Here is a 25,390-nt window from a genome sequence, read left to right as displayed (position 1 = left end):
ATATTTTTGTAACTGTAAAATTTTGATTCTAATAAAGAATTTTTTTTTGTCTTAAATACATACATATATATATAAGCATAAGTATTGTATTGTACTGACTTACATAGCTGTATATATAAGAATACATACATGTATGTATGTAGGCATAGCTAAGGAATATTAAAAAAAAAGGTTATATTTTTGTTATAGTGCCCAAATATTTTAATCAGTGTAAAAATTCTTTTTTGCATATGCCAGTGACATGGTTGCACTTCGAACTTAGAAGCAACGCGCCAACCTCTGTTGGGGGGTTACGCAAACCTGTCAAAAGCATGGGATCTCGCCTCTGCACCGCAACCCTGTGTGTGCCTACTAAGCAATTTCACAATTTTTTCTCTCAGCACGTCTGGCAACCCAGGCAACACAGCAACTCAATTGCCCGACCGTTTGTTCGCATACATGCTTATATACATATATACGAACGGATGTATGTATGTATGTACACGTTTATATACCGTATGAGCATGCGTGTGTGTATTTGTGTGCCAGAGTGGCCTGCCTGCCCTGCTTGTTTAGCGCCCGCTTATTTTGTGAGTTGGCAGCACAAACAAGTCGCAGCGCGCTGTTCAGTTGTTTTTTCCCCGTCAAACTTACGCTACTGCTACAACTCTGCTGCTCTCTGTTCGTTCGTTCGCTTGCTTTCTATTTGATTTCGTTTTTGTGTTATTAACAATTTGCTGTTGTGTGTGTGTGTACGTGCTTATTTCGAAAATTATTCTAATGAAAATGCTCGACGACAAGAACTGCAGATTTAAAAAGAAAGAGTGCTGCTGCAACGGCTTTAAGAGCAACAACAACAACAAAATCGACAAAAACTATACAATTTGAAAAAGAGGCTGCAAACGAGTTTTGTTTGCGTTTGCAAAGCGCGCGCATAATCTGAGTTTCCATCAAGGTGAAACTGCAACTGGCATTGACTGCTTATTTTCCCATCGTTTTACACCAATTAAGAATCAAAAACAATCACAGGGGAAGTGGGAAAAGCACAAGCAGCAGAAAACGGTAAAAATTGGCGGCGATTTCCAATACAAAAATCAAAATACCAACAAAAAGCAGAAAGAAGAAGGCAAGCTGCCACACACAGACCCAGAGCGACCAACGTAAATACTATAAAAACCCACACACACATATATATATGTATACACATCCAGCGTAGACAAACAAAGGTCGAAACAGTTGTGCGCTCGCTTGCACACACTTTGCTACCAATTGATGTCGGAGCGAGACGGCGTAAATAGCAGTCAATATTGGGAGTGCGAGTGCCAAATGTCACATGAAATTACAACACTGCTGTGAAAGACGAAAGCAACAACAGCAATCAGCGCTAAGCTAGCAAGAAGAAGCAGCAACATAAACAAAACCAAAACAAGTACAAAACGGGCGCCGGCTAAAACCAGCCCCCCACCTTCCTTTCTCTAAATGCAAAAATGCTGCCCAGCATGCAGACAACAACAAACAGATATCAAATGGAAACAGAACGGGATGTTGCCCATGTGGAATACGATGTTATAAACTACTACACAGATGCGAATCCGAATCCGGATACAGCAGCAGTAGCTGCCGTCACCGAGCAACGTTGTTCCCGGGTCAACAACAGCAACACATTGCTTGATGTTGTTGTTCACTCGAGATCAACGCGCGAGAATTTTAAAACTGTTGGCCAACTGGAGGTTCCTTTGGCCACACCTACAGCAACAACAAGCACTAACAGTACCAGCTCAACGCCCCCGATGCGCAGCAAAGGTGGCGGCAATAGCGGCAGTAGGCAGCGCAGCAAGGAGAGCACCGGTGCCAGTGCCACGCCTACATTAGGCGTCAATATGCGTGTGACCGGGCAGTGCAGTCAGGGTGGTCGTAAATATATGGAGGATCAATTCTCTGTTGCGTATCAGGAATCGCCTCTGACGCACGAACTGGAATACGCATTCTTTGGCATCTATGACGGCCATGGTGGTACAGAGGCGGCGCTCTACGCCAAGGAGCATCTCATGCTGGAGATTGTTAAGCAAAAGCTGTTCTGGTCCGATAACGATGAGGATGTGTTGCGTGCAATTCGCGAAGGCTACATTGGCACACATTTTGCCATGTGGCGGGAGCAAGGTGAGTGAGCGAGTCAGCTATATGAACAGCTATTGTACAAGCACTCAAAAAAAATAATCGCTTATCGATTGGCTCTGCTGGCAGCGAGTGGAATATTCCATAGGCTTGCCATCTGCTTGCAATATGACGTATGTTGGCAACCCCGCTGTTTCTGCTTATTATGGCCATAAGTTAGAGCGAGTTGGCAATACTCTTCAACGCATATAGCATCGCAGCAAGTGTGCACATAAAGAAGGTTGTATTTGTATTTTGGTGTTAGTTTGACGTCACAAAAAGAAATAAACGTTAAAATTAACAATGATCAAAATCATTAAAAGCAACAACCAACGAAAAATATATATATTCTTGTATAAAATAACATAATAGACTTTTGCATAGCGCGATTAATCGATATATTTACATTTTTAAATTGTTATCGCTGCAAACTTATTATTTTACGGTATTCATTGTGTACTATTTATTTACTCACTTTTAGATAAATGGCCACGCACGGCTAATGGGCATCTGAGCACCGCCGGCACCACAGCAACGGTGGCTTTTATGCGCCGCGAAAAGATTTACATCGGTCATGTGGGCGACTCGGGCATTGTGCTGGGCTATCAGAATCCTGGCGAGCGACGCTGGCGCGCCAAACAGTTGACAACGGACCATAAGCCCGAATCCCTGGCCGAGAAGTCACGTATACAGCGTTCCGGCGGCCAGGTGGCCATCAAGTCTGGTGTGCCGCGCGTAGTCTGGAATCGTCCCAGAGATCCGCTGCATCGCGGGCCCATCAAGCGTCGCACACTTGTCGATGATATACCCTTTCTGGCTGTGGCACGTTCCTTGGGCGATCTCTGGAGCTACAATTCGCGCTGCAAGGAGTTTGTTGTTAGCCCCGATCCGGATGTTAAAGTGGTCAAAATTGATCCCAATACGTTCAGGTGTGTGACTCCTTAGGGACTGATTGGGAATGCAGATTGGGTTAACGTTGATAAAAGCTTAAATGTTGTTCTTAAGGTTTTGAGTAAAAAAAAAAAAAAAGAAAATCATGCTTAAATTTAGCTAATCATAAAAATGTCTTTTTAGATGCCTCATTTTCGGCACGGATGGCCTGTGGAATGTGGTGACGCCGCAGGAGGCGGTCGACTCAGTGCGTGAGAAGCACATTATTGGCGAGTGTCTTCATGAACAGGACGTTATGAATCCTAGCAAGGCGCTGGTCGACAAGGCCCTCAAGACCTGGGCCACCAAAAAGATGCGTGCGGACAACACATCCGTTGTAACTGTGATACTGACGCCGGCGGCAGCGACAACAACTTCAGCTGCCGCCAGCAGCAGCGATTTGATGGAGCTGGAACCGTCGGATACGGAGAACAATTATCCCGCCAGTTTGGGGGAGCTGGAGCATGAAGAACTCAGCTTGGAGCTGTGCGGCCACATTGAAGAGAAGGAGTATTTCCATGACACGCCCTACAGTGCCTTGGCCAAACGGCATTTGCCGCCGGAGCCGTATCGAAATTTCGACTATTATATTGAGGAGGAGCTGTTAGAGGAAGTCGTCGAAGAGGAGGAGCAGGAGGAGGAAGAGGAGGAGGAGGAAGAGGAGGAGCAGGAGGAGGACGAAATCGATGACGATTTGGTACAGCAGAGCAAATACTGGCGCAAATCTTTGCAACAATCAATTGCCAGCTGGCAGCAAACATCAACGATACGACAACGTCGCACGGATATCGATGTGGAGATGCAAGAATCCGAAGATGTTGTCGAACCGGCAGCGGAGCCCACACTCGAGCTATACAACAGCAACAACAGTTGCAGCAGCAGCAATATCTGTGCATTGCAGCAACAGCACCTGGAGCACAGCTATGATAGCTATGTTAGCAACGCGGCGGTCAGCGCGAGCACCGAATATAGCTTTGCCGAGTCGTATAATACGCTGCTAAACGAGCAGCAGGCGGCGCAGCAGCAGCAGCAACAACAGTCACAGCGGCAACACCAGCAGCAACAACAGCCACTGGTGGAGCAGCAGCAGCAGCAGCAACAACAACACCATCACCACCAGCAGCAGCAGGAGCAGCAGCAACAGCAGCAGCTGTTGAATAGTACGCGCAGCATGCAGGAGATATTGCAGGAGCAGCAGCGTTACCAGCAGCAGGAGGGCTACTCGCTGACGCAGCTGGAGACGAGACGCGAGCAACAGCAGCAGCTGCAGCAGCAGCAGCAACAGCAGCAACAGCAGCAGCAGCAGCAACAGGTTGCGCATAGCAACAGGTGGCAACTGGAGCAACAGCAGCATGAAGCGTCGTATGTGGAGCAGCCGGCAGAGCTGCTGGCGCTTAATGCGCTGCTGCAGCAGGAGCGCGATGAGGAACAGCAGGTGGCACTGGAACGGGAGCAACAGCAGCAGCAACAGCAACTGCTGCTGGTTGAGGCCAGCTCCAGTTCCAATTCCAGCTGCAGCTCCTCCAGCTGTTCCAGCCAGTCTGCGTTTGTCTATGCACCGCCCTGGAGCGAACCCAGTGTGGACACGCTGCAGGACAATGAGGTGAGCTCCACGTTGCCAGCCACGCCCACGCCTACGCCCTTGCCAATGCACAACAGCAGTGCGGAAGAGCAGTTGCTGCAGTTGGAGATTAGCGAGCAACCGTTGCCGGCGCCTTTACAGCAGCAACAGTTGCCGGCGCCCTTGCAGCAGCAACAGTTGCCGGCCATGCAGCCCCGGATCCGACGACCAATGCGTCGCTATCGCAATGTGCCCAACGAGAATCACCAACACATGCAAACACGACGCCGGCAGCTGTTCAAGCACAGCAAAAGCAAGTCCTTTATTGGCGCCAGCGCAGCTGCCATTGTTGCCTATGCCAACAGCAGCAGCAGCAGCAGCGAGGCATTGCCCAGCGGCAGCAGCAACAGCAGCATTAACAGTGGCAGCAACGGCAACATTAACATTAACAGCAGCGGCAGTAGCGCTAGCGTCGGCGTCGGCGGTGGCAGCAGCAGCAGCAGCAGAAGCAACCGGCGGCGCAGCGTCAACAGCGGCAGCACCGTTATGATGACGCGTCGCAGTCACAGCTTGAGTTTGGCCAGCAGCGGCGTTAGCAAGCGGCAGCTGCGCAGCACCATTTGTCAGCTGAGCAGCTTAGATATGACAAAGCGGACGCTGCGCACGCGCAATGCGCCGCCAGCGGTTAGCAGCAGCAGCAGCAACAACAATAATAATAATAACAACAACAACAACAACAACAACAACAATAATAACAGTAAAAACAGCAGCAATAACAACAGCAGCAACAACAACAACAACAACAACAACAACAACAACAGTAACAACAGCAGCAACAAATCCAGTCACACATTTAACAAGCCGGCAACGCCAACATCTGCAACAACAGTTGGCGGCAGCGCGCGACGTCTGCGTCGCACCAATGAGGAGCGCGAACAGCGACGCAGCCTACGACGCAGCACACTTAGCGCCAGTCAATTGTCCAGCAGCAGCAGCAACAGCAGCGGCGGCGGCGGCGGCGGCAGCGCCAGTAGTCAGTTTAGCAAGCCAACGCGACTGCAATCATGCGGCGGTGGCATTGCAGCGCGTCCGCCGCCGTCGCCAAAGAAACTAAATGCAGTCGTGCCGACGCTTGCAATTGGAACGCGCGCCTATACAGCGGCTCTGGCGGCAGCAGCGGATTTGAGCAAGCGTTGGTCACTGCGCAGCAGCAGTAACAGCAGCAGCGGCAGCAATATCAGTAACGGTAATAGCAACAGCAACAGCAACAGCCTGAACAGTAACACCGCGATGGCAACCCTTGTGTCGGCCATCAGCTGTTACAGTGCGCGCAGCCGAACAGCAGCAGCCGCGGCCGCAGCAGCAGCAACAGCAACAACAGCGACAACAACAACAACATCGCGACGGCGCTGAGAGCGATATCATGTTTAAGTTGAGTAAAAGTGAAGAGAGTAAATAATTAGTGAGTGGCGCTGCCAATGCGTTTCAAAATTACAAGTACAAATGCTAAAATGAAACCTAAATAATTAGTTAGAAGATGTGACAAAGTGAAAGTAATTGGTAAAATTATGTTACTTTGTAACAAACCGAAATTGTAGGTGCACACACACACACACACACACACAGACGACACATCGCACATACTTAGATGTTGTACATAACAAACAAATACTTAAGCTATATAAACACATGCATATACATACACAACATTTACACATATGTATACATGGATATATATATATATATTTATATAAGCATAAAAAATTTATTGTATTAAGCGCTTAACATATGTGTATGCATGCATCAATACATATACATATACATATATATATATATCAATATATATATATATATATAGGTATATATATATATATTGTAATTTTGCATTAAGACAGCAGGTTAAATCGATCATCGTTTATGTCCGCCGCGTTAAACAAAAGCTTTACCCGTTTAAACAATATTTGAAGCGAGCTCCTTCATTTTTCAACATCATGTAACGAATTAAGTTGTCGAAAGTATTTATTTATATAGTCTAGATGTGAGACGCTAATAACTATAAAACATTCATATTATTTTGAAATCACGTTTCTTGCATTAAATTATGTGTAGTTTAGTTATAAATTATAGCAGTATATATATATATATATATATACTTGTCGTCTACTTTTTTTTTAATGTCACTTTAAGCTTAATCGAATAAAAGATTAAAATAGTGTATATCGATTTTTTTTTTTCTTAAATTTATTGTAATTGTTACCAAGAAATGCAAATGCAACCAAATTTAATAAAAGAAAATATTTTGTATGAAATAAACGAAGCGATATTTTTATAAAAATATAAATGAGCTCGGCTTTAATTTGAAATGGTCGCTTGAATAACCGTTTGTGGCGCTGAACAAAGCAGAGCTGCCATATGCGGCTCAGCAGCACAGTGGCAACTCTAATCAAAAGATATGCTCAAAATGCCGATATCGATAACGATTGGCGCTGCAGACCAATTTCCTTCTTTTTTGAAGAAAATAAAATAAACAAATTCACTATCTCTCGTTCTTACCTCTCCCTCACACTCATATGGCAGTGCCACGCGTGACAACAAACATCAGCAATATTCAAATGGACTTTACGCGCCAAACTCAAATCTGACTCTTCTGATTCGCTGTCAAACTGGCGACTCTGTGTGTGTGTGTGAGTGTGTATATGCATGCGTATGTGTCTGGGTGCGCTTGAGTGGCAAACAAGGAATCGAAATCGTGTGCAAGCCAGGCAAAGCCGATACGACAGCAGCAGCAGCGACGACGACTGCGGCGCAACAACAAAAGTTCTAGCCATTTGCCGACAACAGTTAAACGCGTTCGTTTCTTTCTGCTGCGCGCTTGCCGCCCTTACAGCGTACGTACGTACAAATTTTGTTTTCTGTTTTTTTTTTTTTTTTTTTTTTTTGGGCATATTTGTTTGTCTAGCAGTGTGACGACACATGTTTGTTATTTGTCTTAGTGCATATTTTGTTAATAACTTTGACTGTTACCAAAAAAAAAAAAACCATGCATAAAAATTTGTTTGATTGTGTGTGTGTGCTCATTTGTTGCAGAGTGTAAACAAAACGGCGCAGCGCGTGTAACGTACCACAGTGCGTGTGTGGTTGGTGGCAAAGTCTAGCTCAAAATCTGTGCAATATGCTGTGTGCAAATTGACAGCTGTGTGTGTGTGTGTGCGCACTCACACAGCCATAAACAGGCATTGTCAGTTTTCTTTAATTATTTTTTTTTTTCGATTTTTTTTTTTTTTGGCTAAGCGTGAGTTATTCTAGTCTTGAATCAAACTTAAAACTTTGCTGCTGCTGAATCCAATTGGAGTTTCTTTATGACTGTGTTGCCGCCGAACCGTCTGTCTGTCTGTCTATCTGTCTGTCTGTTTGTCTTGCTGTCTTTGCGCGCGTTGTGCGTGTGTGTGTGTGTGAGCGCGTTTGTATGTATTTTCCACCCCAGCAGCGTTTCGAAACGCGGCCACAGCTCGGCTCCCGGCTCGCAGTTTTGTGCGCAGCTTCCCTTGAGCCGGATTCCCAGTTCTTATTGTTCTTCATGTTCTTAATGCTCTTGTTGTTGTTGCTGTGTTGTTGTTGTTGTTGCTATTTAATTTCAACCCCCCTGGCAGCGTCTTAAAACGTGTTTCAAAATGGGTGGCTCACAGCTGTATGTTTTTGGGCTTTACCGCTGCTGCTGCTGTTTACAGTTGTTGTTGTTGTTGTTGTCGTGGCGCGTTATCCTTGGCTGCGGCTGTGTGCGTGTTTTCGTCGTTAGTTATGACATCAACACACGCTTTGGCGCTGGGCCACACTTTCACACACACACACACACACACACACGCACCATACCCATGCATACATGCAAGTTGCGCTGCGAGCTTTGTCCTTTGCCCAAAGCTCGCGCTTGCCTGCCCTCCAGCTTCGGCGCTTGATTCGTGCTTACAGCCGCCGCTGCGTCGTACAGCGTTGCCATTGTTTCGCGTTTTTGTTTTTGCTTTGCTGCTGTTGCTGTTGCTCTTGTTGTTGTTGTTGTTGTTTTTGTAATTGTATTCGGTTTTATGCCTGTGAGCGTGGCATTTTAACTGTGTTTGTTGTTTTTGTCGTGGCTTGCTCTGCAATCGTCTTGCAGTTGACGCTCAACATTAATTGTTATCGATTTTTTTTTATTGTCCCTGTGCTGCTATCGGCTTGCAAATACATATGTACACATGCATATGGCTTATACATACATACACATGCACTTCAATATATTTCTCACTCGATTCTAATTTTGTGCGCTGCACGCGGCCCATTTGCTGCGTGCTTTCAACTTTGGCTTATGTGCATCGATCCTCCTGCTGCTGCACTCATATTTACTCTCTTACTTTACCCCAGCTCTCTTTCTCCGCTCTCTCTCTCTCTCTCATACACACACCTTGCCACCTTATGGCGCAACTTAAGAATCGATCATTTTCCAAAAGTGAAAAAAGAAAAAAAAAAAAAAACGCAGCGCACATTCGTAGGGAAAACTTTTTATGACGCTTTGGCCTAAAAATATCGCGACTACCGAAGATTTTGAGTTGGACTCGCAGCTGTTTTTGGATTTTGTTGGAAATATGACACTTATCCGAGTGTTCCACTAAAGATCATTCTTCTCACATGGTTTTCCATTTCTGTGCTTTTGAAGAGCTCCGCGGAATCTTACAGAGAGCAAGTCGCTTTAACTGAACATGATCAGCAATTTTGTATGAATGTAACTCCAAATGGAAACTTTCAAAACTTCCACATACATACATACATATATGTATGTGTCTATTTTGCATACTAAATTTGGGTTTTATGAACAAATACTTGGTATTCTATTAATAAACGCATTAGCTTAGAAAATCATCAACAATTTTCTATGGCTGCATTCGAAAAATGTTGTGCAATCCTTGAAAATGCGCCAAAATGGGTATATTGATTTTGTCTAAGTGCATCCATAGATATATATATATATATATATATATATAAAGTGTGTCTGAGAACAAATATTCGTAAAGATCATTTCGAATGAGCTTGCGCCCATTTGAATCTATTTTCCCTTTAAGAGGGGTGGATTTGGCGAAAAGCGTGAAACACGCTCGATTTTCACAAGAATTTTCGAAAAATAAGCTTGAGGCAAATCGAAAGGAACTTAAGATCGTCGCCCATACAACCTGTGACTATCATTTTCCATCCAGAAGAGCTGAATTTTCCATAAGATTCTTGAACATGAGTTTGAACCCAAAACCCATTTCACTTCCATTTCCACCATTGAGCTATAAATTATCCGAAAAGTGTGAAACACTATTCAAATGAATTTGAACAAAGATATTTGAAAATAACTCTGAGATCGATTGGATAGTAATCAAAAAAAAGTTGCATACAAACGTTTTTCGCGTTTTTTTCACATTTTCGGGTGAAACTTAAGAAAAGCCTGCTTTGGGCTGGGCGTTCATCAGCAAAGAAATAATATTATTTATTATCCAATCTTCTGTTAAAGACGGTTTTCTCTGTTTTCACTGTTCCATCCGTTAGTATACCCATAATGGAGAGCTGTATCTATTATTATTATTTTTTGAAACGATTTGGCAATCTTATGCCACGTTTACTCCATCAAATGTTTTGCTGTCCCAAAGTCAGACATGAATACGAATCTATATTTTTATATGTACGCCAGTTTGTGTGTGCCATCAATGCTGATCGTGCGTTTTATTTATAAAGTCCAATACGAACTCTTGCACTGAAGCTATGTCTAATCCAAGCAAACTACTTGATTCTATAATTAAAATGCTGCGCAACTCTCGTCATCTTTAAGTTTAGAACATTTTTCCCAACTAAAACAAACGTTTGTCTCACCCTCTCTCTCTCTCTCTCTCTCTCTTTCTCTGTCGCTCTCTCTCTCTCTCTAACGCTCTTGGCCCTATATCATTTTCTGGGCAGCCCCATGCCGTGTAGTCGAAGCTTCTTTTCGTTTATTTTTGGCTTGGCCATATTTATAGCTCCTGTTCCCTCTCTCTCGCCCTCTCTCTCTCTCTCTCGATCTATGGCTGCACTGCTCGCACTTTTGGGCTCGGCTCTAATGGAGTGCGTATATCAGAGTTAGGTTCAATTACCTTTAAATGGATTATATAAACAGACACACGGGCACAAGATGGGCAACTGATATCAAACGGCGCATGCACCCAACACAACCACACAACCACACACACACACACACACACACACACGCAGGCGCGCAGATTAGGCAGACGTGCGTCTGATCCCAGTTCTCAGTTGCCAGTTTGCAGTTAGCTCCGTGCTCCCGTTTGCTGTGCCTGAGACCACGGCGAGGGGCGCAACGTTCGACGTGCAACAACAGCAACAACAACAACAACACAAGATGCTGCCAAAAATAAATTTGAACTCAAATCGCGGCACAGGCGGGCAACTAGGCGAGGAAAAACCAATTCGAGTGCCAAGAAAAACCAACGCAATGCATTTTTTTCTTCTCCTACTCAAGAGCCAGGCAAAAGCACAATCGAACCGCGTCGCACCGCACCGCACCGATATAAACATATACATATGCATATGCATATGCATATATATCTATCTATATATATATATATATGTGCGTGTATATCTCTGCTTGCAACATGCCCCTGCCACTGGCCGCAGCCGCTGGCAGCTCCTGTGCCTGAGGCGCGCTCAAGTGCGCAAGAGAAATAATGCAAACGTTTTGCAGGCGCTCTTGCCACTTAGCACTAGGGGCTTTGAGCTGCGTGGGGTAAGGGGGGGGGGGGGTGTGGGGGTGGGGTTCGGCGGCAGGGTGGTTGGCTGCGAAGCCAGCCCTAAGTCCGTGGGCCCCCATGACGCAACGCCCTACGTGCCCATAAGCGGACGTGCCGACCTCATTAGTTTCGAGTTTCCCAAAAACAAAATAAGAAAAAAATACAAAAACAAAAACAATAACAAGAAAACAAACAATGTAAGGCAGGAAAATTTCATTGTTTTTGTTTTTAATTTTTTCGAAAATGAAAAACTTGTACGGCTGGCATTAAATGCTGTTGTGTGCGTGTTCGTGTGCTCAGGGACCAGAAAGCTTCAACTCTAGCTAATATATATGTATGTACGTATATAGAAACATTCACATTTACAAATAACGCATCGAGCGATCTTCCTCGTTTGGCCCCGATCTCATCTCACATCTCTCATCTTGCGCCTCATGTCTGGTCTCCGTCTCTTGTCTCATCCGCGTCTATTTATAAAGTCGAAAATTGAGCATCAGCATGCAAGTATTTCAGAGAGAGACAGAGAGAGAGAGACAGAGAAAGCGAGATCCAGAGATCGAGAGAGAGAGAGAGAGCACCCAAGTTGGGCCAAGTATAAAGTACAGTTGTGTGCTTACGTTTTTATTGATCAAAGTGAACCACCGATCGGTGCGTAAAGTAGATATATATATATATATATATATATATATATAGATTTACATGTAGGTGTAAATATCTATATATTTGGTCTATGAATCCTGGACTACAATGTGTCAAGATCTGATTTTAGATAAAAAGAGCCCACAATTATACATATATGTATATTGATCTATATGTTTCAATTCTGGTTAAGAATTAAATATATGTTGACTAAGCATATTGAATTACGAATTGAATATATATATTGACTAGAATTTAGATTTAATACAATCACTGATCCAATGATCGTTGCATTAAGCAGATAAGGTATTTTGATCCATACATATATCAAACATACAAACAATACATACTCGACATACTCTACATACTCTATATACTATACATACTATACATACTCTACATACTATACATACTATACATACTATACATACTATACATACTCTACATACTCTACATACTCTACATACTGTACATACTATACATACCCTACATACTCTACATACTATACATACTCTACATTCTATACATACATCTTAGTCCTAGAATAAAAAAAAGATATCATTTATATAAACCACAAATGTAGCTCAACTCTGAATAAGCCAGACTTGTAGAGTCCTATACATATATGAATACATCAAAATTCTCGTCTAGAAACAGAACTAGGAAGCTGTTTAAAACTGGATTGGTTTTCTATTTGGATAAGCTTTCGAATTGGAACTTAACTTCCATGCCATTATAAAATTCTTATAGACTAGATTATCCAAATTCCTAGCTATATTGTTTCAGATGTGATAACCTTGGTTTAAGAAGATCCTTGGTGACACATACTAGTTGAGATATATGTAAACTTCTTCCTAACTCACCAAACAAATAGCTGTAAACCCGCCTTGAAATCTACAAGCTAAAAGAAACTACCCGGCGTTGCCCGGGTCTAAACGTGCGCTGATATAAACCCGCTTAAATTCCCACCCCTGCATTCCTAATTAATGAAACAAAAAAAATGTATCTACACGAAGGTTCAAACCCTAAACTTTGTGCTCACTTTACCGATGCATCAATGCTTCTTTAGAGCCTTTGACCCTTGTTTTCCCGCTAAAAGATCGGATTTTCCAAGACCTCGCTCCTGTGGAAGTTGCCGTAAATATTTCAGCTCAAGATTAAGTCGAATATTTTGAACAGTTTACTTTGTAAGCTCTTTCGATAAGATCTATTCGTATAATTCCAGTTCAAGATATAATGCATGAAACTTATTTTCAACACGATTAGCTTGAATTTTGTGTAATGCCAATGGAATGTGCTCAAAATGTGAAACTTGGCCAAAATGTTTAGATTAATTTTTCCTTCTATTGTGCATAAATACGCTCTCTCTCTGTCTCTCTCTGGCCGTGCATTACACACACACACACACACACACACACACACACACACACACGCACACACTCGCGGCGCTTTTGTTGCGATCAGCTTTGCCCAATGGGCGGGTGGACGTGCCACGACGGCTGCTCTGGGTTACACACGCAAAGGGGGAGGAGGGTGGCTGGGGGTGGGTGAAAGGCAGGTAGATGGGAGACAGGGGTATGGGTTGGGAGCAGATTGAAGATGGATCTGTTCGCTGCTTGAGAAGGGCCAACGAGAGAGAGAGAGAGGGAGAGGGAGAGGGAGAGAGAGAGAGAGAGTGGCAAGCGGGTGCTGCAACAGTGGCAGCTAACGGAATCAGGCACAGTCACAGCCGCCACAGCGGCAGAGAATGCGTTGCCGGCTGCTGCTGTTGCTCAGCTCGCGCGGCCAACAGGCTGCGATGGCTGCTCGGCCGCTCGTGGCGCTCGGGCCGCGGCCAATTCGAGTTGGTTGCCTGAATTCAGTTTTCAGTATTCAATTGGACTGCGACTGCGACTATTTCAATCGCGCCGTGAACCGAAATCCCGACAAACGGATCCAAAATTAAAATCAAACAGAGACGGACCGAGCGAGAGGGAGAGTGTGGGAGAGAGACAGGGAGCGAGCGAGAGAGCACATCAACAAGGGAGAGAGACGGTAAAACGCTTGTGTTCGCGCTTTGCGCTTTTCCTGCTTTCCGTGTGTGTGCCTGTGTCTGTGTGTGCATGTGTGTGTGTGTGTGTGTGTGTGCGTCTATTTTGAAAATCAACTCGCATACCGCAATATCATTTGTTCGCTTCGCGCTAAGCGTATGAACGACCGCTGGGGGCGGTGATGGATGCGCCGGTTGTGTGGTTTAAATAGCTTTTGATGGCTTTGCAGACTCACAAATGTCTCGAAAGCACACAAAAAAAATAAGAAAGAGTATACCATTGGTCGTCTGCTATGTCCGTTGGTTCGACAGCTTGTCTATTTCGGATCAAATGTAACAAGTTTTTCGGCATGCCAATAAAACAAAACGAAAATCCGTATTTCTTACAGTTTGAGAGGCACGGTCTTAGAGTCTGAGCTGCATTGGTGTTGGTTCTGCTTTGGGAATCAAGCCAAAACTATTTTGGTCGCGCCTGCCACTCAAGTCCATATACCCTACAGTTGACAAAGCAATGTCTTAGCAGCACACTTGGACTAGGGCGTATCTTTTTGACAAAGATTAAGCAAAGCATATTTTGGCCATCTACAGTTTGAAGGTCACAGGCATCCAGTCACAGTTTGATTTCGATTTATGGCTCATTAGAATGTCAGGCTAAAATGTATCTTACGCTCTTTTAGACATGCAGTTTTAGATTCACAGGCATGAGTCCACAGTTTAAGAGTCTGCATACAGTTTTAAAGTCATGGACGGCAAATCACAGTTTGATTTGGTTTTATAGCTCGTAAACTGTCCGGTTAAAGTATATTTCACGGTTCACAGTTTTAAATTCACAGGCTTGGAGCCACAGTTTAGGAGTGTCTATATACCGTTTGAAAGTCACAGGCTTTCAGTTACAGTTTAAGAGTCTTGGATTACTGTGGTTATGGTTATAATTTAAGAATCCTTTTAACTGTCGCATATCGCAAATATTTAACATCTAAAACTTTCAAATTACAGTTTTAGAGTCATAGTCGTCCAAAATTACATCCATTTTAAAGGTGTCTCGTGGGTTTTATAATCTAGAGAGAGGTTTTATAATCTAGAATCTCGCTTATTATACACAAATCCCGAATACTTTACCAAAACTGAAAAAAAGAAAACACATTTTGTGGATGTATATAATCTTGGGCTTGGAAAATATCACAAAGTTCGAATGACAAGCAGAGAATATATTCAAATCTTTTCCCATTTCCAATATTAACGGACTTGGGGAAGAAGAAGCACAGTTATGTGTGTGTTTAGAAGTATGCTGGAATATTGGTAAAAGTAGCAGGGCATCGCCTAGTCGAGCACTCCCGACCAGAGTACTCTTCACTTGTTTTCATTGGCTTTTGTTCGCAATTGGCTCACGCCAGCCGACTTGTAGCCAACGTATGCTTCAGTTCCACATAGCCAAAGATGTACATATATCCGATATGTATATACATACATATGCATATGTGTATACATATGTGTGTGCATACAGGCAAAAGTACAGACAATGTCTCGGAGTTGTGCTTTGTGCAAGCCGTTTGAAAGCTTTGCGCAAGCTCGGCTTGAGCTTTAACTCGCTCTTTCGAGTGAGGTTTGGTTTTGAAAGCTTTAATGCGACCCTTACAGTTAGCTCTTCAAGCAGCATGCACAGGTTCAACACCTGCGCCCCACACACACACACACACATACGCTTTTCCATGTGACTCACAATGCGTTGAAAAATCAGCAACAGCGGCAAGGGAAGGGGTCTTGTTTGACTGTGTGCGTGCGTGCGTGTGTGTGTGTGTGTGTGTGTGTGTTTGGGGTGCTTCGAATTGAATTGCAGTGTAGCTGTTGTTCTTGTTGTTGCTGTTGTTGTTGTTGTGGTGTTACGCGCGTATTATAATGCGACAGTAACCATGGAGCCGCAAGCTCACCTTTAAGGCGATAAGATAAAGCTGCCGCCTGGCACAGATTAGATATTAGCCGCCTATGAGTTCCCAGACCAAGCATGAGTTGGCCGAGTCGCCGAAGCCAGTGACATTATCTCCAAGACTGGCAACCAGTCAAATAGAGCAAAGCGTCGAGGTTTGAGACACGTTTCCAAAGAACACACATGTATATATATATATATATATATATATATATATATATGTATATGTATATAGATATTTACCAGTTAAATGCGACGCGAAGTGATTTATTTATTATTATTATTATGAATTTATTTTTTGTTTTGTAATTTGCATTCAGAAGTTGCGACGTCACGTTTTCCGTTTTTCATATTTTCATCTTCAGCTGAGTGTGTGTGTGTGTGTGTGTGTGTGTGTGTGTGTGTATCTGCTGTGATGTTTACGAATGGGCGTGATTTCATTCTAACAAATTCGATTCTATGTATTTTTAATTTTAGTCCAAGGTTTGAAACAACAACAACAACAACAACAGCAACAACTGCCGACAACTATAAACGTAATCAAAGCAACAAAGAAGCGCACAACGCAAAAACAAAGTCTTCAACTCAGAGCGACAGAGAGAGGACCAGAGAGAGAGAGAGAGAGAGAGTACTAAACAGAGAGTGCAAGTGAAAGGCAAGAGACAGAGCGTGGGAGAGTCAGATCAACGCGCACAGAGCTACATATAGAGACGCAGGAGAGCAGGAGAGCAGACGCAGGCAGCTGCTGTAGCTTGGCCAATACAAAAAATTACGCATACGCCGCGTGAAGCGCAATCACAGCCAAGAAGTAAAAATATAAAACACAATTCAAGCAGAAAAACAAAAAGAAAAACACAGAAAAAAAAAAAAGAAAAAAAGATTAATTATAATATAAAGCGCTCGGCACTGACTCAACCCCAGCACGCCAGCCGCCGCGCCACGCCACGCCCCGCAACGAACCGCACCGCCCGCACAAACTCTCATCAATGGTGTTGGCTATCAATATCGCAAAAAACAATCAAAGATAGTTTCGGCAATTCTTTAACCGTGTGCCAAGTGTCCAAACAACTGGAACATCTCAGCAACAACAACAACAACAACAACAACAACAACAACAACGAGAACAACGAGAACAACAACAGGAGGAACAGGCAACCACAGCCTCAGAGCCACCGTGCAAGCAGCATTGGTGGTGCAATTTTCAAACTGTAGCCGGCTAGAAACTCAGGTGAGGTGCAATTACTTTAAAGCATGCAGAATTTCCGGTGGCTAATCTAATTCAATTCGTAAACGTTTGTATTTTGAGCCTAAGATAGAGCAGTGCAGACTATATTGTAGAGTATGAAGCTACAAACAAACAAATTGAAGAGTTTGTACAGTAAACATTTGTATTTTGGAGACCTTGGAGAGTTGGTGGCAAAAATTGTAATTTCATTTTGTAGACATTTGTATTGTGAGCATAATGCAGATCGGTGTAGACTATATAATATTTATTTTCTAAACATCAAAAGCTTGGAGAGAGTTTGTTGGTTGATAGGCGTTATGGAGACCTTGGTGGGTTTGGAGAGTTATTATGGCTTAATGTTGTGATCTATGTGAGCTCTTGAGCTCTTGTGAGTTCTAAGAGCAAATGAATTTTGGAGAGTTTGGAGATTTTAGCGGGTTCTTTGAAGTGAGCCTTTTAGACAGGAATTCAAATGAAATTGTCGCTTGCCTTTAACGTCGGTTCATGAACCAGGTTTTTCACATCCCTGAACCCGGGCTTCTAAACTAATCTTTCAAGAGCTTGAGCAGCCTTGAGCTAGATTTTCTTAAGTGAGATTCGGGCCTTAAGTTAATCTTTAACAAAATTGTAAAACATGTTCTTCTCTAAAACCGTGTGCGTAAGTTGCTTAGCAAAGCTAACAGAAAAAAAGTGTTGGAAAATATTCCAAACAAATAATCATTACACCCCAAAAGGAGAGAGAGAGAGCGCAGGAGAGAGAGTTTGGTAAGGAGATTGGGTGCTGCAAATAGTTAAAGAAATGTTTCTAATTTTACGTACAATCGGTTCGAACCTCATTATTATCAGCTGCTTAACTGCTCGGTACTTCAACAGCTCATCAGGCGCACGCACACACACAGCGATACACAGATATACACAGATATAGGGGCAACACTCGTGACCAAGGCCCTGTCAGTTGCTAGTTTCGGCCAGTCTTATCAAAGAGCCAACAAACAGTTAGAACTTAAAACTTGCTCAACCCACAGTCCGGGTACAAATTAATATTGTGCGTCTGTGTGTGTCTGTGTGTGTTTGTGTGTGTTAGAGATGGGCAAGTCGTGACACGAGATGTGTGCGTGAGCGCATATGCAACAGATCGCTTTTAAGCAGGATTTCCCAAAAAAGTATCTTTTTTTAAACTTTACTGTGCATAAAAATCAAAGGCTATATCCATAAGTCATATAAGTAGATGGGCTCGATCAAGATTGTGTTGTGGGAATGGGGCAAAAGATTTCGTGTTCAGCTTTAATAACTACTATGTTATATCGAATAAACAAGTAAACCTATCTAATATATCCGAACAAGTTATTAGCAAGCATTAATATAAGCTGATAGCAAAATGTAGTAAAAGAGAACATATAGTACATTTCTTGTCCATATATGATATCATGCTCTAATATATTGTCACGCGGCCATTTCCAATATCAGAGCTCTACAAATAGAATCAAGCGACTGTTTGGGCAACAGTCACAGCAGCAGAAATATGCCCCCAAAACCCGCCCCAGCACTTGGGCTCACTTTTATCAGCGGCTTATCAGTAAATAATTCCACCTGTTGTGTGCAGTTGAGGCGTCCAATGAGGTACGGATTGAGGGGTTGGGGACAATAATGGAGCGAGTTTTTGGGGAAAAGGGGTCGCACTGTGGAGCAATGCCCAAGTGTGTCTCTCTGTATGTGTATGCGTGTGTGTGTGTGTGTGTGTGTGTGTGTGTGTGTGTGTGTGTAGAAGTGCAGATAAATTCAGTCAGGTGTCGTTTTGAGACTTGTGCCTTAAGTTCGAGCAAGCAAAGCACCGCTTATGTAGACTTACACACACACACACACACACACACACAGGCACACACATCTGTAGATACTTTTGTATCTTTTGTGAGCCACCGGCGCTGCCTGCAGCTTTTACACATATGTACATAGACTTAAGTATCTTGTAGTGCTGCTTGAAGTAAAAATTTTTGCTGCTGTGTTTGCATTGCTCAGCAGAAAGCCGTTGCCTGGCCGCGACCAGTGGCCCATTGTCAATGGATTTTTATAGATAACAGGCACTAACACACACACACACACACACACACACACACACACACACACACACACTCACACACACACGGACACTCACATAAACACTGACTCTGATTCAGTTGGGTTTCTTTTTTAATCTTATCTTAAAACTTGAGTCGACATCGTTTGCCATACCAACGCCGACGCTTTGTAACTCACTCACACACACACACACACACATGCTCCAATACAGTACTCGATAACTTGCCGATGCTCGAGCATCTAGACATGGTAAAAGGAGCAACGCTTTTTTAATCCTTTGATTCGGTATAAAGTTTTTTTTATTTCGCCACAAATTCTAATACAAACTTACAACATCCTCCAGTTAGGATGAAATTAAGATAATAGTGGGAATTTAAGCCCCAGTATATTTTTGAGAATACACTCACGAACTAAGCGTATAAAGTAAAAAGGATTCTTACAAAATTAAATTGTACAAATTACGAAAAACCTAAAACTCTGGTCTGGAGGTTAAGTTCAGATAATTATGAAATACAAGGGAAATTCAAAGAAATCTGTTAACAGAAAAAACAGCCACAAACATGGTCTATGTAAAGCTTTTCTGCGATCGCATATTCTGCATTCCCATGGGACATGCATGTATTAACTGTATATATGTGCATATATGCAATGCATGTGTATACATATATGTATGCATGTATAGCTTGATACCCTCTTTGCATAAGAAGCGTAAAATGGGGCATAATGACTTTGAGCAAATGTACGTAACAGGCAGCTTGCTTCCTGAAGTACTATGAAGTATGAACATACATGTTTACATATGTACATGTAATACGATGTTCTATGGTATGTGGAAATCGCATGCGGCATGTTTTCCTACATAGATAGGCCTGTGCATGCGTATGTATGTACATATATAAAAGTGCATATTAATAGTTTGGCGCTGTGCATAGGGTATTTTTGACTTCAGTTTATTTTCATTTTTTTTCATCTCTGTTTACATCCATGCTTGTGTTGTTGCTATTTTTGCTGGTGCGAGCGCGACCCACGTCAGTCTTCAGTTGCTCTTCGTTTTGAGCTTCGTACGGTCTTCGGTTGCCATTGCTCTGCTGGCGTCGCTGCCGCCGTCAACCCTTACTTTGTTGCTGCTGCGCTTAAAACGATTTTTTACTGTTGTAGGCGTAGGGGGGCGTTTGGGCGGATGTCAAAACACCAACTTGACGCTGAAGTTGCACTCGTTTAGGTGTATGTGTGTGTGTGTGTGTGTGTGTGTGTGTGTGTGTGTGTATGCATTTATTTATAAACTGAGCTCATTGTTTGCCCCACACGCGGCTTTGACTCGCTCTTTGCGAGCACGCTTCTGTGCATGCATGTATGTGTGTGAGTGTGTCTCAGTCTGAGTCTCCTGTGCCGCAGTGCTGGCAAGCGCGGCCTCTTAAACAGTTGTGTCACGCCGCGCGCGCTCTCCCTTACTCTCTCTCTTTCTCTCTCTCTCTCTCTCTCTCTCGCTCGCACACAGCCTACAATGCTGTGCTCTCCCGCTCACACATGCGCGTGTCGTCGTCGTCGTCGTCGCTGCGTTTCGTTGCGGGGTTGTTGTTGTAAACTCGGTTTCAAGCTTTAATTACGTCTCATACACACACACACACACATACACACAGCTGTGAGGGCAAACAGACGGACTCATTCAGCCTCAGCCCCAGCTGTGTGGCTGTGTGTGTGTGTGTGTGTGTGTACGTTCTATGCGGGGCCTTCAGGGGGCGCTGCGACGCAGTTGTTAAATTGTTGTTGCTTGTTGGCCTGCGCGGTATTCCTATTTTTGTTTGCCCGTCGGTTGACGTCGCTCTTGTTGTTGTTGGTGTTGTTGCCCAACGGTACTTCTGAGCGCCAGCCATTATTTGCTCGAATTTAGTCAAGCTTTGTGCTTCGTTGCTGCCGCTCGCGAAGTTGTCGCGCTGTCGTCGTCGCCGTCGTCGTCATCGTCCCGTTGTTGCACCCAAAAAAAAAAAAAAAGTAATAATAATTAAATAGAAACCATCCAGTCGAGCCAACCACCCAACCACATTCGGACGCTGCCGTTTTTTGTGCTTTTTGCGCCATATTCCTCGCTCGTTTTTTTTTTTTTTTTCTGTGAGTGTGTGGGTGTGCGTATACTTTTTGCCGGCTTTAGCGCGGCCTCAAAACGTGAGTACATTTAATACGCGGTCTCTCACGCGCTCCCTCTTTCTCTTTGATTACATACAAAGCGCGCGCGTGTGAGTGTGTGTGTGTGTGTGTGTGTGTGTGTGTGTGTGTGTGTGTTGGCGCCCTAATCTCCAATTTGAGATTAGATATTAAGTTTGCTTTACATTATTGTTTTGGTCTGGGCCTGCATTCTGTTTTATATATACATATGTATATATATATATATATATATACACACGCGCATGCATATTTTGCCATGCCTGCATTTAGTTATACAGCTGAGCTTTGAAAGCTGCGCTCAAGCATGCCACTTTGCGCAGCTTAAAGCTTTGAGTTAAGCTCAAAGTTTATGGCGATTTTAACCCCTGAGTGGCGTACTTATCATAAGGCTATGCAAAGTTGCTCAAATCGATAAAAAGCTTTGGCGCTTATCAATTAAAAACAAAAGAAAAAAATATAAATAAAAAATACAAAAAAACAAGAGAAACAACTTAGCCAGTAAATGACCAAATTTCCACCGCTCACTAAATTGGCACGCAAAACCACATTCGTCGAGGATTTCGTGGAAGTTCACGTTGCGAGCTATCAGGGTGGAGGGGGCGGTGCGCAAAGCGCAAAGCTCGGAGCTAGCTGCTGCCGGGCCTGGTCGTTAGCTGCGTCGCCAGCTTATCATACACACACACACACACACACACACACACACACGCACACATTGGGCCAGGCCATATGCATGCTGTGTGTTTGCGTGTGTGTCTCCCAGAAGCGCATGAGTATGCATATATATATATATATGTATATGCGTTATCAATAATCGGTTTGTCGTAAGTGTGTGAAAGAGTTAAACGTTAAATTTGTTGTCAATTGTTTTTTCCCTATTCTTTTGTTTAGCTTAAATATTTAAAGAATTGCGCGTCTAAAAGCTAGGTGAATTGATTGGGTTGCGAAAGCAAGTCTTCAGGCTATAGAAATAAATGAGAAATCGCTCTATTTTAATTACCCTCAAATCTTCTCTTCTTTTATTTCTCTCACACTCTCTCTTTCTCTCTCCCTCTGTCTGTACTCTCTTATAATTGATTCAGTTCTCTCTTACTCTCAGCCCACTCCCGTGCGTTATCGCACCCTCTCTCTCTCTCTCTCTCGCTCTCTGTTACCCATGCTCACACGCAACCTAAGCGATCTCTCTCTTACTCACATTTCTAATCTCCCTTTCTTTTTTGCCCCTTTATCGCCTTCCTCTGCGATTTTCATGAATTCCAGTTAGGTCTTGATATATGCAATTATTAGTGGTATCTATTGATCAATGTTATATATTCATTCCATTTCCTTTTCTCTTCCCCTCTATCTCTATCTTTCTCTCACTTTTACACTCTCTTGGATGTATTTGTTCAGTTTTTCAGAATGCTTAACCGTTTAGTAATACTTTTCATATTCTTTTGATCAGCTTCAAGACGTCTTGCAAACGGCTGAAAATGGAAAAGACTCCCCGGTATACACAGCGGGAGCGCAACATGGTGCTCGGGTATGCGGCCCAGTACAAGGATGTGATTGAGAATAAGCGCACAGACGCCGAGTCCAATCGGAAAAAGGATGAGGTCTGGCTGCAGATAGCCAAAGAGTTCAACTCGAAGGTCTATCATCAGCGCAGTGCCAAGCAGCTGCGACAGCTCTACAAGAACATGAAGCTGCTGCTAAAAAAGGATCTGTGCGGCGAGGACAAGGGCAATCGCTCATTTATGGATCTGCTCAACACGCTCTCGCAACAGGAGTCCGTGGCGCAGTACATAGCCGAACAAATGTCACCGGATGGCGCCGGAAGTCAAGCGACCGGAAATGGTCGCCATTTAGCCGATGACTACGAAGATTCAAAGGTATGTACCTTAAAATTTAAATGGAAGCAACTTTCTTTTTCAAAACAAATGCCTTGGCTGACTAGAGTTTGGATGAGTCTAGATGTTTTTTTTTTTTGTTGAATTAGACAATATTTCTAATCTGAGATGCCTGACATCATAAAGTGGCTTTCCTATAGAGCACATTGCCTTTCGTGTTTTCCAACACTGCAGCATCATAAGTCACTTTAAAGCCGCAAGAGAAATTTAGACTTGCAACGGCTAAATATTTTCTTTAGGCTTCATTACATTCCAAACTAAGGCAAATTTTGCATTACCCAGTTTTTCTCAAAATGACTAAATACTCACAATATTGGCAGTTGCAAAGCATGCTTACCAACACTAGAACATTAAAAATGAACATTTCCCTCAAGAGCTAATTGCTCGAATAACTGGCCCAGATACTTAATCTGCCCAGCCGAGATGCCTCTTGATTATAAAACTGTTTTTTTCCTTTTGCCTGGATCTAATTGTTTTACATTATTCTGCTGTTGGCCAACACTTGCAGCAGTTGTCAACGATTTTTTAGTGTTGCAAAACTTGTGCCGGAAACAACTTTTTAAACATTTTCTCGTTGTGTGTCTGTTTTTTTTTTTTTTTTATTGTTGTGGAAATAGTTGCCCATGTACGAAGGAATGGACACAGATGTCATACTGATCAAATCGGAGACAATTAGCGATAATGAGCAGACAGAGAACGGCATTGACTGCATGGATGATGATGACGATGACGATTGCCCCAGTCCAAAGGCGCCCGAAGTGTGTCTGGAGGAGGAGGACGAGGTGCTATTCGCCACAGATCTGCGCCAGCTGCAACAGCAAAGCGCCGGCGTCTCCATGGCCAGCAGAGACTTGGTCAATGGCGGCAGCAGTATGTGCAACAACAACAACAACAGCGATCCGTTACCGCGTGCGTCTAGCTCACCCGTGGGCTCCACCAAGACCTCCATCTCATCCGCAGGCAGTTATATGTCTGGGGGCGTGCCAAAGGCAGAAATAATGCTCTCAAGTGTGGGCAACATACGCGTTGGCGCCTTTGCCAGCATTAACAAGACCCTGCAGAATGGCAACATGAACAGCAGCAGCAACAACAACAACAACAACAACAGTTGCAACAATAACAACAACACCAATAACAGCATCAGCAGCAACAACAACAACAACAACAGCAATGGACTACAGCTTACGGCGGAGCAAATGGAGCAGCACCTGCTGCTTAACGGCTTAGGTCTGTCGGCGGTGCAGCATCCACCGGCGCACACGCTGCAGGCGGCAATCAATGCGGCAACGAGCGGCGTTGGCAGCTCGCGGCATGCAACGCAAACGTTGCAGCTGCCGCGTTTGGCGCGGGGTCATACAGTGGAAAGAGGTGCATCGGCAGCGGCAACAGCAGTCGCCGCTGCAGCCGCTGCCGCCGCCGCTGCTGCCACAAATGGAACAAACCAAACGGGCGGCGTTCAGCTGCTGCTCAATGGACACCAGAGCCGGGATAAGGCGCAGGCGCATCAGCATCTCCAGCAGAGCAGCGGCCTCAGCGTTGCCGCCGGCAGCTTTAATGGCTACAATGGACTCGGAGTTAGCAACATAAACACCATTAATTGTGCCTCCGCCGCCGCCGCCGCCGCCAACAGCAGCAGCAGCAACAACAACAACAATCTTAACCTTAACCTTAACAGCAGCAACAACAACCTGAACAACAGTAACAACAACAACAACAACAACAACAACAACCTGAACAGCAGCAATAGCAGCAACGGCTCCCGCGGCCAGCACAATGAGTACATGATGTCACTGGCGCTGGAGGAGCGCAAGCTTAAGATTGAGCTGCTCAATGTACAGATCGAGTATTGGCAAACGTTAACCAAAAAACTGGACTCACAGTCCGGCCACTATCCCAATCCGGCGTGCCTCTGCCATTTTCCAGGCAACAGTGTCATGGGCGTGGGCGCCAGCGTGGGCGTCGGCGGCGCGGCCAGCACAGCCGCAGCGAGTGTGTTGCAAACGCAGTCAAGCAGCAGCTAGTCCGAAGCGAAC

The 25,390-nt window shown here is 44.0% G+C and overlaps 2 protein-coding genes across 4 annotated transcripts; both read left to right on the top strand.

Annotated features, from left to right (window-relative positions):
* Window positions 1-562: 562 nt before the first annotated feature.
* Window positions 563-6,841, top strand: Pp2C1 (protein phosphatase 2C). Its single transcript, XM_032439710.2, has 3 exons — window positions 563-2,139; window positions 2,615-3,062; window positions 3,208-6,841. Exons 1-3 carry the CDS (start codon window positions 1,467-1,469, stop codon window positions 6,035-6,037), a joined length of 3,951 nt encoding a protein of 1,316 aa, XP_032295601.1. The 5' UTR covers window positions 563-1,466; the 3' UTR covers window positions 6,038-6,841.
* Window positions 6,842-7,397: 556 nt separating this feature from the next.
* LOC6631761 (putative uncharacterized protein DDB_G0286901) lies at window positions 7,398-25,382 on the top strand. Of its 3 annotated transcripts, none has more exons than XM_070211288.1 (4): window positions 7,398-7,516; window positions 16,485-17,235; window positions 22,913-23,339; window positions 23,975-25,382. In XM_070211288.1, the coding sequence occupies exons 3-4, from the start codon at window positions 22,941-22,943 to the stop codon at window positions 25,376-25,378; spliced, it is 1,803 nt and encodes a 600-aa protein (XP_070067389.1). In that variant the 5' UTR covers window positions 7,398-7,516; window positions 16,485-17,235; window positions 22,913-22,940; the 3' UTR covers window positions 25,379-25,382. The 3 variants fall into 3 exon arrangements, with proteins under 3 accessions (XP_070067389.1, XP_032295762.1, XP_032295761.1); XM_032439871.2 differs by lacking the exon at window positions 7,398-7,516 and adding an exon at window positions 13,925-14,088; XM_032439870.2 differs by lacking the exons at window positions 7,398-7,516; window positions 16,485-17,235 and adding an exon at window positions 20,683-21,471.
* The last annotated feature ends 8 nt before the right edge of the window (window positions 25,383-25,390 follow it).

Source organism: Drosophila virilis, chromosome X, assembly GCF_030788295.1.
Source record: "Drosophila virilis strain 15010-1051.87 chromosome X, Dvir_AGI_RSII-ME, whole genome shotgun sequence".
In the NCBI taxonomy this organism is placed as follows: domain Eukaryota; kingdom Metazoa; phylum Arthropoda; class Insecta; order Diptera; family Drosophilidae; genus Drosophila; species Drosophila virilis.
The sequence above is the reverse complement of the archived record's forward strand: the minus strand, read 5'-3'. Positions and strand labels throughout refer to the sequence as shown.